The sequence below is a fragment of the Parambassis ranga genome, chromosome 6, assembly GCF_900634625.1.
Source record: "Parambassis ranga chromosome 6, fParRan2.1, whole genome shotgun sequence".
NCBI classification, from domain to species: Eukaryota; Metazoa; Chordata; class Actinopteri; family Ambassidae; genus Parambassis; species Parambassis ranga.
Genome location: NC_041027.1, coordinates 12,966,944 through 12,984,419, shown reverse-complemented (window position 1 = coordinate 12,984,419; position 17,476 = coordinate 12,966,944). Strand labels below are relative to the sequence as shown.

The 17,476-nt window shown below is 44.9% G+C and overlaps 2 protein-coding genes across 2 annotated transcripts; both read left to right on the top strand.

The window, feature by feature from the left end:
* The first annotated feature begins 2,711 nt into the window (after positions 1 to 2,711).
* On the top strand, positions 2,712 to 6,481 carry LOC114437488 (transmembrane protein 238-like). Its single transcript, XM_028408231.1, has 2 exons — positions 2,712 to 3,371; positions 6,189 to 6,481. The coding sequence occupies exon 1, from the start codon at positions 2,760 to 2,762 to the stop codon at positions 3,360 to 3,362; it is 603 nt and encodes a 200-aa protein (XP_028264032.1). The 5' UTR covers positions 2,712 to 2,759; the 3' UTR covers positions 3,363 to 3,371; positions 6,189 to 6,481.
* Positions 6,482 to 12,830: 6,349 nt separating this feature from the next.
* On the top strand, positions 12,831 to 17,274 carry foxk2a (forkhead box K2a). Its single transcript, XM_028408204.1, has 9 exons — positions 12,831 to 13,334; positions 14,334 to 14,528; positions 14,635 to 14,776; positions 15,063 to 15,209; positions 15,428 to 15,621; positions 15,723 to 15,925; positions 16,005 to 16,262; positions 16,342 to 16,539; positions 16,699 to 17,274. The coding sequence occupies exons 1-9, from the start codon at positions 13,033 to 13,035 to the stop codon at positions 16,938 to 16,940; spliced, it is 1,881 nt and encodes a 626-aa protein (XP_028264005.1). The 5' UTR covers positions 12,831 to 13,032; the 3' UTR covers positions 16,941 to 17,274.
* Positions 17,275 to 17,476: the final 202 nt, after the last annotated feature.

Here is a 17,476-nt window from a genome sequence, read left to right as displayed (position 1 = left end):
AAGTACAAATACTTAGTTACATTCCACCACTGTTTATAGCATAATGGTGATGCACATTCATTTCAAATTTTTACCCAGAAATGTGTCTGCAAACCCTGTTGTACCAATTATATGTATCTGTCATTCACTCCACTGTGTTTTGTTGATACTGCCACATTGAAATTTAGATCATATTCAGAGACCGGCCTAATTTATTGTAGAGAAGAGAAAAGGAGTGCTGGGGCTACAAACAGGCAGATTTTAAGCCTTAATGTTATTAAAAATAAACTTGTGTGCACCTGTAATCCACTAAAAAATCCTGCCATGTTAACATGGAGGTCTATGGGGAATGACTCACTGTTGGAGCCAGCCCCCTAGAGGCCACAGCTGGGACTGCAGTTTTTGACATTTTCACATGGGCTTCATTTCTCAACCCCAGAGGTTGGCGATTGATCAAACCACCAATGGTACGATTAGTGGACCTCCATCTGAGCCTAAGCCCATACCACAGAGTACAGTGTGTGTGTGTGTGTGTGCTTGCTTCAGCTGTGAACTGCTGGCTGCTGCAGGAGGACATGAGTGGAATAAGAGAGGAGGCTGTTGGGCAGAAAATAACAAGCAACAAGAGGCTAAAATGATATTCCTCATGTAATAATTGATTACTCCAGATTAACATGCATTTGCTACAAACTTAATTAATGACAAATGGGAAAAAAATACAGGAAATAGAAATGTTACTATTCCATCACACAGGGGCTGTCCAGAAAATAACCTGTCACCATAAAAGCAGAGGTGGCTGCACTGCAGCGTGTCAATGCAGACTTACAACTTTAACCTCAGGGACACACACACACACACACACACACACACACACACACACACACACACATAGACGCAACAACAACCAAAAAGCTGCAACCACCAGCAGCTTTAATTCAGTCCTGCTTCATGCTACAAGCTGTGTGTGATGTAAATGCACGTGTGCACAAATCTGTGGCTGCAGTCTCAAATTAAACCATGTTTGCTTCTCTTTATAAGGTTAAAATATATATATATATTCTTGCAGGATAATTGATGCCCAGTGGTTCCAATGCGGCGCACCCTGCAGGTTCAGCTGTGTTCCAAAGAGGTCTGGCGCCCTCTAGCAGCCAAATTCATGCACACAGAAAATACAGTTTGCATTTTTCTCCTTCCTGTCAGTTAAACAGCTTCACCTGTTTTAGCAGGTAGCTGTTAAGATGCTCTCTCTCTCTCTCTCTCTCTGTCTCTCTCTCTCTCTGGCTGTAGGACACCATAGTCGCCCCCCTCCTCCATATTTCAGTCCTATTTTCTTGTCATCTTCTGCAGCAGATGCCTCGCATATGGCAAAGAAATCACTTTGAGCCATGAAGGACTTCACTGAAGGAAATCCATGTAATCTGCTGCGTCTTCCAGTTAATCAGGGAGCTTAATAAGTCATGAAATCATTCCTAGTGTGACGACTAGTGGTTGAGTCTGATGATCAGCTGAGGTGTTTGAGCTGAGAAAATGCTGCTACTTTCAAGTGCTGCTGGGAAAATGAGTATTATTAAACAGATTTACACAAACGGAGGTCGAATAATAATAACACAGAAACAGGAACAATAATTCTTGTGTTTGCTGGAGATGCCGACTTATTCCTGTTGTTTGAATCTGAAGGTCAGTTAACTGCATTGTTCAACTGTAAAGGATAAGACACACACAGACACACAAACAGGGTTTCTCCTCGCCTATTCAGCACAACAAATCAGGGGAATAAACCTCTTGACTAAGGTGCCTTTCAGCAAGACCCTCAACTGCACCCACCACCCCCACCCTGCTCCCGGAGTCAGTCTTTGAATGTCTTAAGCAGTTTCAGGGCGTTTCTTTAAGAGAAAAGTGAAACTACACTAATGGATTCAGCTTCACCTTTAAATGTAGGGTAGGAGATTTTGAAAACTCAGTGAGAGTCAGCCAGATTTCGAAAGCAAACACACGCCCCTTTCTCTCGGAGCTCACCCCGAAGCCACGCCTCCCAATCACATGGACGCGCATCACCTGAAGACGAGCCGCGGTCTGTCAACCAGCCAATACTCCGCGCAGGGTCCACCCGGAGGATTGGCTGATGTTTTTAGTGTTTTATAGCTTCCACAGATGATTCATATTCTTCGTTTTAATGTGAAACTGTCGAACTAATTGGTTGCTATCTGATTGTAAAGAGAAGTTACACTAATTTAACAAAAAGTGAATCAGAAGAAAATCTCCTACCCTACCTTTAAAGGTAAGGCTGAATCCATTAGTGTAGTTTCAGTTTTCTCTTAAAGAAACGCCCTGAAACTGCTTAAGCTTAATCCACCTAAACCCATACGCTAAAGGTCAGGTTTTATAGCACAGAAAGCTCATCTCTTGTGTCATCGAACGTATATTTTTATAAGATTTGTTTTTAAATGTGACTAAAAAAATCTTTTCTTTAAACTGACTTTTAGCTTGTCAAATAAATACAATGAGGTATTTCCAGTGGATGGAGATGCTGCTTGTGACGCTTTAAATCTGCCTCTTTCCTCTTGAGTGATGACATTTCCCGTCTGCACTGGAAGGCAGCATGCTCAGGCCTTTGGGAGCCCGCTTGAATAGAGTGACGTGGAGAGGGCGGGGCCTGCGCACAGGTGAACGCCGCACAGGTGTAACCTCGGAGAGAGGGGAGGAGGGGGGGGAAATGTGTGTCCTGAAAAACAAGCCGAGCTGTTCAGCGCCGTTATTCGGGCTTTCGTCCGCGCTCCGGTATGGCGCACAGCTGCGTGGGGAACTGTGCGCCGCTGTTCTTCCTCGCTCTGCTTTTTGATGCCGTCGGCCTGGTTGTGCTCCTGGTCGGGATTTTCGGCAACCTGACCCTAAACGGCTGCTTCTATGGGGATTTCCTGATCTACACGGGCGCGATTGTTATTTTCCTCAGCTTGGTGTTGTGGGTTCTGTGGTACACGGGGAACGTGCAGCTGTACGCGGATGATGAGAAGACGGGCTCTCTGGATATCAGTTTTACGCACTGGGCCAGGAAGCTGTCCGAGAGGCTCTCCATGAACAGCATGAAGCCCCTGGAAGCAGGAGAGGAGAAGAAGGAGAAGCAGCAGCAGCAGCAGAAGAAGAAGAAGAAGAAGAAGAGCATGGGGGACGAGAAGGAGATGAACGGGACTGTGCGTGCGTCTCGGATTACGTGGGAAGGCGGCGGCGGCAGCAGTGGAGGAACCCTGTCAGGTCAGGACAACAGAGGGTTTGATGGAGGGACTGAGTGCGCATCACCGGCTGACAGAAACGTGGAGCTGGGAGTGTTGAGGAGCTCAGACGTGGCTTTGCAGGCGGCGGGTGACAAAGCGGAGAGGCTTCTCTGACAGGAGATGGTGCGTATATGTTCTGGGGCCACCTCAACATCCTCTCTGCCTCTCTCTCTGTTCTCCTAATACTTTCAAAACCCACTCCCTCCTCACCTGCTTAATATGACGCTACAACCCTCGTAAAACCTCTGAAAAATGTATGATCCTGTAAAAGTTTGGGCCTGTATGTGGAACCAAAAACAATCATAATTGAAGGCCATTAATATTCAGTGCTTCTCCAGCTTTCACCCGGTCTGTCAGCCTGCTGCTGCTGCTGTTGTGCTTGTCATTATCTGCTCACCAACACAGCTGTAACACCTCTTTCATCATCAGTGCTGGCATCCTGTTGGCATGGCCGCCCTCCCTCTGCTCTCAGCCCGCTCATAATTATGAACACATTATTGTCAGACATCAGATGACACCCGGAGTGAAGCCCGGTAGGTTGAGGAATGGACCTCCTCATGCTATAAGTCTTAGCCTGACCCCCCCCCCCCTTCCTCCTCCTCCTCCTCCTCCTCCTTCTAACCCCTCCAGGACCCTTCCTGGCACTCTGCTCATGAATATCTAATCATAATTTTTTTCCTTCCCCGGCTGCTGTGAAAAGATCTTCAGTGGCCCGTGGCAGCTTTTAATTAATGAGCCTGACCGTTTCTGTTCACCTTCACAGTTCTGCATTATTTTAGCCGTCAGTTTGCTTGTAACCGAGTGCCAAGACAGACACCCGTTGGGCCAAAAGATGCAATTGCATTTTAATGGAACTCAGCAGCACTTATTGATCCAGTGGAATGTGGTATAGGTACAGCTCGGTTCCCCCCCCCTTACAAACGCTGGGATCATATATAAGCCTGCTTCATGCTCCCTCCTTCCATCCACTAGTTCCAGGTAGTTAACTGTAATGGACCCTGGCCTGATCCCCATATTATCTAAGCTGGCTAATGATCTTGAGATATGGAATTGTGTGAAATGGTGTGGTCACAAGAGCAAACACTGTGTGTACTCAACAAAGAGGTGGAGTTCTTTCCTGGAACTTTACAGACGAGACAGAGGCACTGGTCAGAGGTCAGAGCACCGGATTCAGACAAAGACGGCACTTCTTCTGACATCTCTGAATGACTAGAGACCGTATAGACCTCGAATATATACAGTTAAGCGTGAATAATATGGAAAAAATGTACCTGATATTGATCTTTATAGACGAACATACTTTTGTGCATGTAGAATTATAGCAGCGCTGCACAAAAATGACCCAGATTCAGCCCACCTTTGCTTTGCTTTGTCCCACTGCACACCACATACAGCAGCATAGATCCCTTACAGCTGGAGAATGGCTGTTGCTGTTTTCATCATATCTATTTTCACTAAGAATTCCCTTTTGTATTTATTTCTTCCTGTTTGGCCTTCACTGGGTGGCCTTGTGACTCCTCTGAAATTCAGCTATAAAAAAGTTCATGCAAAATTCATTTTTTTCCCCAATGTTGCCAAGAAAATGGCGGAGAAGCTTGTTGCAGGAGTCAGATATTGTCTTATAACGTGTGTTTTACGTCGAGATGGAGGCACGTGAGCTGAGATCTCTTTCAAAACCCCTCAGGGACTGAACAAGCCTGAACTTTACAAGCTGTGGTTTAGTAAAAACTATGGACAGAGCTTCCGTGATGTCACCCGTTTGTTTCTAAAGAACCGCTTTGAGGCTCGGTGGGAGGTTCCGGGACATGATGACCGCCGCCATGTTGGCAGCGTCATGTCCGCCAAAACTCCAAATATGGACAAAGAGGGGGAGCACGAGCGGGGTTTAGGGGGGCGGGTGATCGTGGAAGCAGGAAACTCACGCTGTGATACGGCAACTGTCTGTCACTCAAGCGGCAACGCCCATAATTAGGCGTAATTTTAAGTCCGAATGCAATTGAAACGAGTGAGTTGTAAAAAAATTCACCCCCCCCCCCCGTACAATCGACACTAGAAGAGAACCTATCATCTGAGACCAGAGTGGTTTTTTGTACCAGGCTGTAAACATGTTAATTTCTGCTGTGAAGTCGGCCATTTTAACATGGGAGTCTATGGGAAATGACTCGCTTTTGGAGCCAGCCCCCAGCAGTTGCGGCGTGAACTACAAGTTCTGACACTTCCGCATGGGCTTCAAGTCTGAGCCCCGAAGGTTGCTGCTTGTTTAATGCCTAACCCCAGCCATTAGTGGAAAATCAAATGGAATTGCCTATTAAAGCCTATATTCTGTCGGTTTAACTGTACTTTAAACACCACTGTAGAACCAGCTGGAGCTGAGACCTGGGCTAATGTTTCACAGGCTGTTTGATGTGTTGGGTTGCACGTCACAAATGAGCCCTGACTATCTCTACACTCCTGACCACAGCCCTAAAAAAAAAAAAACACAGAGCGCGTATTATATATTGCAACAGTAAACACAGGCCTCCGCCTAAAGACAACACTGCTATTGTAGCACCTGTCTGTGCATAATATCATGAGTCACAAAGTGAGATGTTTATCAGCCAGATTTGACAGTAGCTTGTGTGTTGAAACGCTAAAAAATTCTCAAGAGTGCGGCAAACAAGGGGCATTATTAAAAGCTGCTGTTTACAGTTGGGTAACATGGAGACAGGGTTAAGTGCAGGATTAGGAGATGAAGCCCTACGTCTGCAGTATGTTGTTGTGTAGCCTGGTAGCTGGATTACTTAACACTTTGGTGCCGTGCTGTGACACAATAGAGTCAGACAAGAAGCATGTTGCTAATAATTCCAGTATTTGGACCGTTCAGCTCCATATTTTTCTATGTTTGTTTTGGTTAGATCATCTAAAAATCATTGTTTTTCCATCTATTTTCTTCCTTCACAGGTGACGTCTGGCATCCTGGATGCATTGAAAGATGGACCCCCCCTCCCCTCCTTTGCTGCTTTTCCACAAAAATATCAATAGACTGAAAACATTAAGCTTGTGAACTTAAGTCACTTTTTATAAAATCGAAAGACTTTCTTAATCAGGGAAAAGCCCTGCGTCGACAGGAAGGGCTGTGCACAGAGGAAGAAAACGTCTTTTTAACATGTACATAGCAAATTTCTATTTTTATGTGCTTAAATTTGTTGTAAATTATTTTTCATTGGAATAAAGTTTAAATGCAAGAGTTTTAATCCTTGTCTGGTTGTTGTTTTTGTGCCACGCTCAGGAGGCCGAGCGTTCTCTCGTCACTTGATATTTTTTATTTTCAGTGTTTTTAAGAGTGTAAACACTACCCCAGGAGTTTCCCAAAAAAATATGTTTACGAGCCAAAATATGAAGCCAATATGTTTCCAAATCCACCTGTGGGCCTGAGATAAGGCTGCGGATCTGTCAGCGCCGGAGCTGAATATGTTCATGAAAAGAAGCCGCATACAGCAATACAGCTGGAAATCTCTCGTCATCATTAAGGAAACATTTTTCTCCACTGTCAGACGGTGTCATGAAAAAAAATGTGAGATGTAGATAGAGAGGAAAGGAATGTGACCGGAGCGTTTAAACTCTTCCTTCTCATCAGTCTCACTCAGACTCGCAGGCGGTGCAGAGAAGGGGTTTTCATATAAAGCTGGAACAAAGTTAAGTTCCACACTCCTCCTGTCATGGATTACGCTGCCTATCTCGGGCGCTGCCTGCTGTTTTTCTTCCTCGCCGTCCTCCTTGATGTTGTAGGCCTCATCCTCTTCTTCATCGGGATCGCGGCTCCCCTCAGCTACTGGGATTTCTTGATCTTCTCCGGGCCGCTCCTTATGTTCACCAGCCTGGTCTTATGGATTATCTGGTATCTGGGAAACCTAGAGGTGCCGATGGAGGAGCTGCTCCCCAGATGAGGTTCTTCATTTGCCTACAGCATGAAGCACTGTTTTACCTGTTGATGCTGGAAAATGGAAGCAAATCCACATCTTCACACATCACACTGAAGATGGATCATACAGAGAAGGATTTTCCTTTCATAAAGCTCAGGTGCTTTTTGGCTGTAGGGAGAAACTGCTCAGCTTCTAGCTGACGTGGATATTTGACTTCACATTGCAAACAACATGGGGCTTTTACTCTGAAAGGACAAACATGGACCCTTAATCTTAATACTGTATGGCTGTTGAAGGACTATAAGTCTACACTTTCTTATGTTCAGGGCCCGGGATGCAGACATGGCCCCTTTAAGCCTCTGAATCTTTATTGTTACTCTTTGTTGACTCAGGTCGAAGTTTAATCCATTTCTTTAAAGTTTTTTTTAATCTTTGACATCATTTTGCTTCCTTTTTGCAGCAGTCTTTTCTTGTTTTGGATTCCCCTTGCAGTATTCTGCATCTTTGTTTGGTTGTTCTGCTCATGTTCAAAGTTCATTTGACTCATATTTTGAGTTGTTTTGATTCTTTTCTTTTTGCTTCTCTTTCTCATTGTTTCCTGTTTCTTTGCTCAGTCGTGATGGCTTCTGTTTTTCTGATTATTTCAATAAATTATTTGAATATTTAAACATCTTTATTGTTTCCTTCCAGGAACCTACCCCTTGACCAGCAGGGTCTAAAGTTCATTACATAAATGTTTCCCTGTGGTTTCCACACTGACGCTGCTGTTCACTGGGCTTCCTTTTCACTGATTTCCTGCTAAAGTCTAAGTCTCTGTGGTGATTTCCTTGTTGTGAAATCTGAGTAATGGTGGCTGAACCTATTCACCAGAAACCAGTCAGACTGGGTCCTTTAGTTACTGGGGCAGAAGTTGATCTCATCTTAGGAAGAATGGCTTCGTGTGAGGGGAGAACATTTCACATCGTCAAAGATTTATTCTGAAATCACAGAGTTTTCACTGCGATGCGTGCTCGGCTATAATCTTTATCTGAACAATGTGGTACGACTTGTTTCTGTGTTACTGAAGCAGACACACCCTGTTTACAGTGCGGCTGATATCTGAACCCGCTGGCACAATAATCCTCAGATACAACGACGAGTTAAAGATTGAAGCGAGGACAAAAGAAACAAATCAGCTGATTCACCAGATATCAACACGCGTAACAAAATAATGGATCTCAGAATGTTTGATTCTCACTCCTCACAGCCTGCTGTCAGAAGCCGCCTCACACAAAGGGAGCAGGAGTGTTTGGAAATGTGTCAGCCGAGCATCACTAATTCATAACTGCTCAAACGGCTGCAGGAGGATTACTGTGAACTGACCAACATGTGCTTCTAAAGTGTCACAGTCCTGCTCTGTCTTGTCCGTCTGTGAGCAAGGCTTCAGGTTCCACCTCACACCTCAGGTGTCTCTCCATTACTTCCAGCCAGACAGGCAGCTGAACGGTTCACAGCCAACACGCACACCAGCCTACACCTGGCCTGGGTCAGCTGAACATGACACTGTTTGACTCAATGCAGCCGTGACAATGGGGACTAAGGGGATTAAGTTCTAAGCGGCCTGTCGTTGTAGCGTCATTGTCAGGGCTGCCAACGGTTCACACGAAGCTGTGTGCTGGTATTTGATGTAGTTTCACAGTAATCTATTACATTTGCACATGTTTAATACGATCTTTCCTCTTGATTTCTTCCTCATACTAAGAGTCCAAACATTCGGTGCTTTTCAGGCTTTAAAGGATGCATTAGGGGGGCTCCAAAGGGTAAAAAAAAGCGTTGGCAGACCTTTGGCTTTACTAGTTAAAATATTGTATAACCAGTTAATTTCACCCCGCCACATAAACAGAGGCAGACATGCCGTGGAGAGCAGTTTTCAGGCCCACTCAAACTTAATATCAGGTTCATTAATTCAGTCCATAAAACCTGATGTGGAAGTCTTACTTTCTTTGCACATTCAAACTTGTTTCCTGCAAATGAACTTCTTGCTTAAGGATCTAATTTATCCCAGACTTTTCTCTTTCTACTGAGTGGGTGTGTGGGGTTCTCAATACGCTAATGAGGTGCCACCTCACTGAAAAGCATTTCATTAAGTCTGGTTTCTGTGCAGAGTCGTTGCTGCTGGAGACGGCTCTCCCTGGTGAGAAACAGTGAATAGCAGCTGAGAGAGAGAGAGAGAGAAATGATTTGGTACAACCATTAATATATTACTTATTAAAACATTTAACTGAGATATGAACTCAGTAATATGGACTCATAAAGTAACTTTCAAGTTTGTGAGTGACAGGGTGATTTACCTTCATTTTCAATTTACACTGCATTATAAAGAATAAAATGTCTTTAGCTCAGTCTGATGAGCAGCGTTATTTAAAGTCATATTACTTTTAAAAAGCTGCTCATCAGCTTATCAACTAATTGATTTATTTAATAGTTAATGATGGAGAAAATGACCTCCTATCGGTACAATGAAAACTTAATTTTCCACAATTGAGGCAAAAAGTAATCCCTCAGTAGATGTTTTGGAGTTTAATAATAATATTTCAGTATACAGTTTATTCAGTTACATCCACACACTTATGATATGGAACTTGTATGAACGCACCTCCTCAGACACACACACATACTGTATATACAGCAGCAGCAGCAGCGATGATACACAGAGCCAGCAGGGGGCAGCACTGCAACACAGGCATCCAGTGGTGCTGTACATGAACAGAAACATATCTGTGGTCAGACAGAACACCAAACAATCATATAAAAGGCTAATCCAAGATAATCCTAAAGGTTTAAAGAGGTTTACACTGCAGTGAAGCCAGAAAACAGCCTCGCACAGTAATGATAACGGCATCAAAAATAGTAATAAATCAGAATCAGAATCAGAATCATGTTTATTGCCATGTAAGTGAAGGGGGTTCACATTACTAGGAATTTGCCTTAGTGATTGGTGCATACAAAGAACATATAACAATTAACATGCAATAAGATAAAAAGTAAGATAAAATTAAGTAAATAAACTAAAGTAAGGCTAAATTTACATGACAGACATGGCATAACAGACATACAATGAACAGAACATAAAATACTGTGCAGATGAAATGGTAAACATAGACCCTTATATGATCGAATGGAACAGTGTAATAATGTAATAATGTAACAGGTACCACATGGGTCGGTGAGGTGGTACTCGTGTGCAAGTAGTGCAAGATGGAGTAAACAGTGCAAATAGTCGTCATTGTGCAGTGACTATACTAAAGTGACCTTCTGAAGTGACAGTGCAGAGCAGTGCATTAATTACAGTTTAACAGTCCAACGGCAGAGGGGAAGAAGCTGTTCTTGTGGCGTGAGGTTCTGGTCCGAATGGACCGTAACCTCCTGCCTGAGGGGAGTGGCTCAAAGAGTCCGTGTCCAGGGTGAGAAGGGTCAGCTGTGATCCGACCTGCACGCCTCAGAGTCCTGGAGACGTACAGGTCCTCGATAGATGGCAGGCTGCAGCCGATCACCTTCTCAGCAGAGCGCACAACACGCTGCAGTCTGTGCCTGTCCCTGGCAGTGGCCCCAGCGTACCACACTGTGATGGAGGAGGTGAGGATGGACTCAATGATGGCCGTGTAGAACTGAACCATCATCCTGGCTGGCACCTTGAGTTTCCTCAGCTGCCGCAGGAAGTACATCCTCTGCTGGGCCTTTTTGATGAGGGAGCTGATGGTGAGCTCCCACTTGAGGTCCTGGGTGATGGTGGTACCCAGGAAGTGGAAAGAGTCCACTGTGGAGATGGGGGTGTCTGTCAGGGTGAGGGGGGGTGATGGAGCTGGCACTTTCCAAAAGTCTACTGTCATCTCCACTGTCTTCTGGGCATTCAGCTCCAGGTTGTTGTCAGCACACCAGGACACCAGACGGTCCACCTCCATCCTGTAGGCAGACTCATCCCCATCTGAGATGAGACCAATGAGGGTGGTGTCGTCAGCAAACTTAATCAGCTTGACAGACTGGTGGCTGGAGGTGCAGCAGTTGGTGTACAGGGAGAAGAGCAGAGGGGAAAGTACACAGCCTTGGGGGGTACCGGTGCTGATGGTCCTTGTTTCCGAGACATTCGTCCCCAGCCTCACATGCTGTCTCCTGTCTGTCAGGAAGTCAGTGATCCACCGGAGTCCAGATGCTGCAGGATGTAGTGAAGTAAAAACATAAGTAAATAAGTAAAACATTACACATGTTCTCCTAAATCAACTTTTCAAGGGCACACAAATTAAACTGGGCAATACATTTATTATTATTATGACCTTATATATTTTATTTGCCATTGTACACACATCAAAAACACCAATTAAGATCTAAAATATGGTTGAAACGTCTGTCAGTCACCATTATATAATAACACAGTATTTTTTTTAATGTATTTTGGGTATTTAATAACTATTTTGCTTTTTAAATGAAGTTTCTAAAGTGTCATTTCTTTTAGGTTTATTATTTGTTTTTCCTCTTTCGTCTCTCATCTAAACCGCAGATAGATAAATACATAAATTATAGATAAATGTACAGTTTAGGCCAAAAATAACAGAACGTTTACATGTTTCCTGAGCGTTTATGAACACGTCATCACTCCTGAACGCAGCTCAGGTTGCGCTGATTACGTCATCCCGGGAGAACACGTGTTACATGGCGCATGGGTCCTCTCGGTGGAGCACGTTTTTTGATGCCGGTGGGAGAGTGAACCCGCGCCGCGGCAGCAGAGCACTGAGGACCCGCGGCAGCTCAGCTGGGCTCCGTGGAAAAAGCAGTGAGCTTCAGTGTTAAGTGTCAACACACGGCCCGAGTGATTCTAAACACGTTATTTATTTAACACGATCCACGGACACGGCGTGGTGGCTGTTGTACTACAGTGAGTTGCATGAAAACCCTGGCGACGTGGAGGTCTGCACGGAACTGGACTCATAAATATTGTAAACAGGTTTATTTACAGCTCGCACAAGTGAACCATACGTCCAGTATTTATTATTATATACATCATGGTGGAACCTGTTTGAACTACAACTAATTATTTTAGACAGACAGTCTCTCATGGTCTTTATCAGCAGATTGAATTTCCATTGGAAGTAGCTCTGATATAAAGTGTCCTGTGTGACTAAATTACACGTGTTAGTGGAGACAGTTGGTTAAAAGTCAAATCGATAAAATAAATGTCTTTACAAAAAACTTAAAACAAACAAACAACTAACAACAATAAATGCACACTATGATTTTTTTTTAATACTCCTATGATTCCAAGGTAAATAAATAATTTAAACAATATCATCATCTGTCAAGAAAATGAAATGGTTAAAAAAAAATAAAAAGATTTTTAGGCACATTATGAAATATTTCACATAAAATAACTCATTTCAATTTAAAAAACTTTTATTTTAAGTGTTTAAATCGTGATTCTTTCAATAAGAGCCATATTTTGCATCTCTCCGTCTATCTGCGTGTCAGCCTGCGCTGCAACCGACCTTTATTCTGCACGGCTATTTTTTATTATTGTTGTCATTGGTAAACACCGCACATCTGTCTACACAGACCGGCTTCCCATTGGCTGGAGCCATTGTCTGTCACAGTGCTTCCGCCCGTTTGGCCGCTTTTGATTGGCTGACGCTTCTCTTTTTTTTTTTTTTTCCTCTTCTTCACGGCGGTGGGTCGGAGCCGCTGTGTCCCCGGTCTGGCACGTTCCTAGCTAAAGTCTCCACTGTGTAAAATTGGATCCCCCACCCCACTCAATTTCACAAAACCCAGAAAATATCCCCTCTTCAGTTTCCCGCAGCTGCTCATACGTTTGCGTTTAATACACACCTCCAAATTTCTACAAGATACCTTTGAAGATGGCGGTGGTAAGCGGGATGTCGGGGTCGGCGGCGGCGGTAGCCCGGCTGGAGGGCCGAGAATTCGAGTATCTGATGAAGAAAAGGTCGGTGACCATTGGCCGGAACTCTTCGCAGGGCTCGGTGGACGTCAGCATGGGACACTCCAGCTTCATCTCTCGGCGGCACCTCGAAATATTCACCGCGGGAGAGGACGGCACGGGCACCGGGGAATTCTACCTCCGATGCCTCGGAAAGAACGGGGTGTTTGTTGATGGGGTGTTCCAGAGAAGAGGGGCTCCACCTCTCCAGCTCCCACGAATGTAAGTTTGTTTTAACATATTTGTCTGAATTTGTAGTGGGTAAAAAAAATTTACAGATTTACGGGTCGGTGTGTTGTTATTGTTTTGTTATCCCGCTGCGGTGTTGCACGTGCTGTGTCAAGCAACAGCAGCCCCGTCACGTCACAGCAGACCTCCATGAGAGCGAGGAAACAAAACATAAAAACACTCAGGCCTTCATTCATTCATTATCTGGGTTTTATTCATTCCCTTCGCTGATTCGTTCGGCTTATATATGTATATATATATATATATATATAGATATATAGTCCACCCGGCAGACGTCAGCGTGACGTCACACTGTCATATTTGCGCACCTACAGCTAGCTAGCAGCATTAACGTGTTCTGTTTACTTTTGCACACTGTGTGTCAATAAACCACACACGCCGAATTCCAAAACGGTCACAAACAATTTAAAAATGTGTCTTAGCAAAGTATGAAACATTAAAAATTAAATATTCTTAAATTTAACCTAAATATGACTCCTTGTTTTGGTTCTGCATTATGCTAGCAATGGCTGAACTCATGTCTGCCATGTTTCTGACACTTCTTACTGCAGGGTATTTAGTTTTTAATGTGAGGTTACTACTTTTTTTTTTTTTAAAAAATATATAATTCCTGTAGTTTATTTAAAGTTGCTATGTCTTAGATTGAACTTCTGCTCAGCAGCATATTGATCAGTTCCTATAATCACCTTTAAACTGCATGAGGCAGGATGTGTCACCACGCCTAGTAGTAACTCATGTTATGTGTCAGCAAGTGATCCAAATATACTCCATTAATAATAAAATGGACATGTTAGACATGGTGTGTTACATAATGGAGAGACCATATTTAAACAGTGTGAAACTGACTCTCAGCGCTCCTCTCTGGGCTTCAGCTGGAGCCCCTTGTTGCCAGGCAGGAGTAACTCAGCTGGAAGTTTCTGGGTTTCATGTTTTTTTGTTTTTTTGTTTTTTGCCCTGCCTCCCCTCTCCTAGGTGTTGTTTCCGTTTCCCCAGCACAAGTATAAAGATCACGTTCACAGCCCTGTCCAATGACAAGAAGGAGCCAAGGAACGTGCCGGAATCACCGGTCAAGCCCGTCCAACCCCAAATATCCCCACTGACCATAAACATTCCTGACAACATCGCCCACCTCATGAGCCCGCTGCCTTCACCTACTGGCACGATCAGGTATTGTGTAGATGTGTGTTAAACAAACAAGGTGTGGTCTGTTTACATAAGTATACATTTTTTAGTGTCAAGAGTTAAAAAGATGCGTTTGAAACTTGTCTTACAGTGCGGCAAACTCCTGTCCATCAAGTCCACGGGGGGCGGGACTCTCCAGCTACAGGACTGGCCGTGTTCTGGCGTCAGACCTCATAGGAGACAACTCCCAATCAGAAAACGACAAGGAGGCGTCAGGTGAAGACAGCCCAAAGGTGAGAGCAGCTCAGTTGAGTGGGCTCATACCGCTGGCGGTGTCTGCAGCTTGATTTGTACATTTCTAACGAGACAGAGTGAGAAGAAGGCGTCAGACTTCAGAGAAGTCTTGATGGATCTGAGCGCTGGGAACATCAGTGGATTCTCACTAAAGTCTAAAAATCGCTCAGCACTCATGACAGCTTTACAGTGCAGACTTTGGAGTACAGGTCCTTGTAGACCTGTTTTTTTTTTGGTGTGTGAGTGCATGAAAAAAACTTTTTTTTTTTCTTTCATCTTCTACAGGATGACTCCAAACCGCCATATTCATATGCACAGCTAATAGTCCAAGCTATCACCATGGCTCCAGATAAACAGCTAACATTAAATGGAATCTACACCCACATTACCAAGAACTATCCCTACTACAGAACAGCAGATAAAGGCTGGCAGGTCAGTATCTCCGCTCTTTGGTACTAGCTGCTTGTGTTTGAGGCGATTCCCAATTTTTGTGCATAGTTACCATGGTTACAGATGTTATTCTTGTTCAGTTAATGTTATCATATATGGCTGTTTGAACAGAACCCCCGCTGTCTTTCCTATTGAATCAGCATTAGCTGTGTCTCTTATCAGCAGTCACATCATAAACATCTGTTTATTTGTTTCATTAGAACTCAATCCGACACAACCTGTCCCTGAACCGGTACTTCATCAAAGTGGCCCGCTCACAGGAGGAGCCGGGCAAAGGTTCCTTCTGGAGGATCGACCCCGCCTCGGAGGGCAAGCTGATAGAACAAGCTTTCAGGAAGCGCAGGCCCAGAGGAGTGCCCTGCTTCAGGACGCCTATGGGCCCACTTTCCTCCAGGTAAACCCAGCCTGGTTCTTCACGTAGACCCACCATCATGCTGTCACCAGTCTGGTTTTTGTCGGGCAACGATGAACCCTGCTTTTCTTTGACTGTAATAGGAGCGCTCCAGCTTCTCCCAACCACACAGGAGCTCTGTCTGCTCACTCCAGTGGTGTCCAGACCCCAGATAGCTTGTCTAGAGAGGGGTCCCCAGTCCCCATGGAGTCAGAGCCAACCCCACCACCAGCCCCCACCCAAACCACTACAGTCCAGCCCAAACTAGCTGTTATACAAGAGGCCCGATTTGCACAGAACTCCTCTGGTAACATAATAATTCAGACACTTGGTCACAGAAAGTAACAGTATTAGTCGTGGTAACCTTTACTTCCACCTTTCGACAGGCTCCCCCCTCAGCAACCAGCCAGTACTGATCGCTGTGCAGCGCCAAATGCCTCAAACGACCATGAAGCCTGTGACCTACCCGATGGCGACACCAGCCATCGTAACGACGACGGTTAGCCCCACCCCGGTCATGCAGACGGTGCACGTCGTCCACCAGATCCCAGCTGTCACCGTGGCGACTGTTGGCGGACAGTCCGCTGCTACAGTGAGCCCACAACCTCAGGAGAACGGAGGAGGAGAGCACCGTGAGATCAAAGGTAGTTCTCTCTTGCTAGTTCTTATAAATTCATTGTTGTGACTTGTAACTGATGATTTTTTTTTCCTCCCATCCTGTAGTAAAAGTGGAGCCGGTCCCATCCATTACAGCCTCCTCTATAGGTGGAGTCAGTCGCATCATTCAGACCGCTCAGGCTGCTCCCATGACAACTGTCACCATTGTGCAACAAGCCCCGCTTGGTCAACACCAGCTCCCAGTCAAGGCCATTACTCAGAACGGGACTCATCTGGTCCCCATCAGTACTGCTGCTAGCACAGGTGACACACACACACACAGGCATGCCATCACTTATTCCCACTTTCTGTTGAGATGCAGCTTAACCTTCAGACATTTGTTTTACTTTAAATAATTTAAACTTCTGCCATGAAGCTGTCATGTTGTCCATCTTTAAAGTCTCTTGTCTTCTTTCACCCCAGCTATTGCAAACCCCCTGCATCTCCTAGCAACTCACGCCTCGGCCTCCGCTTCCCTCCCCACCAAGAGGCAGAATGGAGAAATGAAAGATCAGCCTGAGTCAAAGAAGATCAAAACTGAGGAAGGAGAGGACGGTGAAGCAGCAGCAGACAACAATAACAATAACAACAACAACAACAACAACAATGGCACCATGGACAGAGCCGGAGAAGGAGGGGTCAGTGAGCAGGTCGGTGACAAGTAGCCCTGACCTCCCCCCCTCCCCCCCGTCCCAGTCCTGCCCCCAACCAACTCCGATCTGCATCCTGACCCCCTGCTCTGCTGTGCACATCGAGCCTCCACACCTTTCACACTCTTGCCCCCTCCATCATCTACTCCAAGGTGCCAAAAAAAAAGAGGACTACAGAATGTGCAAACCTTTCCACCCTTTCTTCCATATATTTAAGACCACGAAAAACGATGCAAAAACTAAAGACCAAACTGAAAATGTAATCAAAGAGTTGCTGATGACTGTGAATTCCCGAAGTTTGAGACCCTGGTGATGAGAAGAAGCACAGAAAGATTTTAAGATTAATAGGGGGGGGGGGAACCCTTAGTAGACGAGTGAGGAGTCAGAAACTCACCCCCCCCCCCCCAAAGATGAGAAGGGGTCTCATCCTGGTAGCATTACAGACAAGCGCTTAATTGTATGTGTCAGATAGAAAAGCGACATCACCAGTAGTGTAAAGGGAAGTGTGTGTATGTACGTGTGGACATTCCCATCTTCGGCAGCTAGCCTCC

Coding starts and splice junctions, on each gene's coding strand:
- LOC114437488 (XM_028408231.1), top strand. CDS start 2,760: ATGGCGCACAGCTGCGTGGGGAACTGTGCGCCGCTGTTCTTCCTCGCT.
- foxk2a (XM_028408204.1), top strand. CDS start 13,033: ATGGCGGTGGTAAGCGGGATGTCGGGGTCGGCGGCGGCGGTAGCCCGG. Junction 14,529..14,634: donor TCACCTACTGGCACGATCAG/GTATTGTGTAGA, acceptor CTTGTCTTACAG/TGCGGCAAACTCCTGTCCAT. Junction 16,263..16,341: donor AGAGCACCGTGAGATCAAAG/GTAGTTCTCTCT, acceptor CCCATCCTGTAG/TAAAAGTGGAGCCGGTCCCA.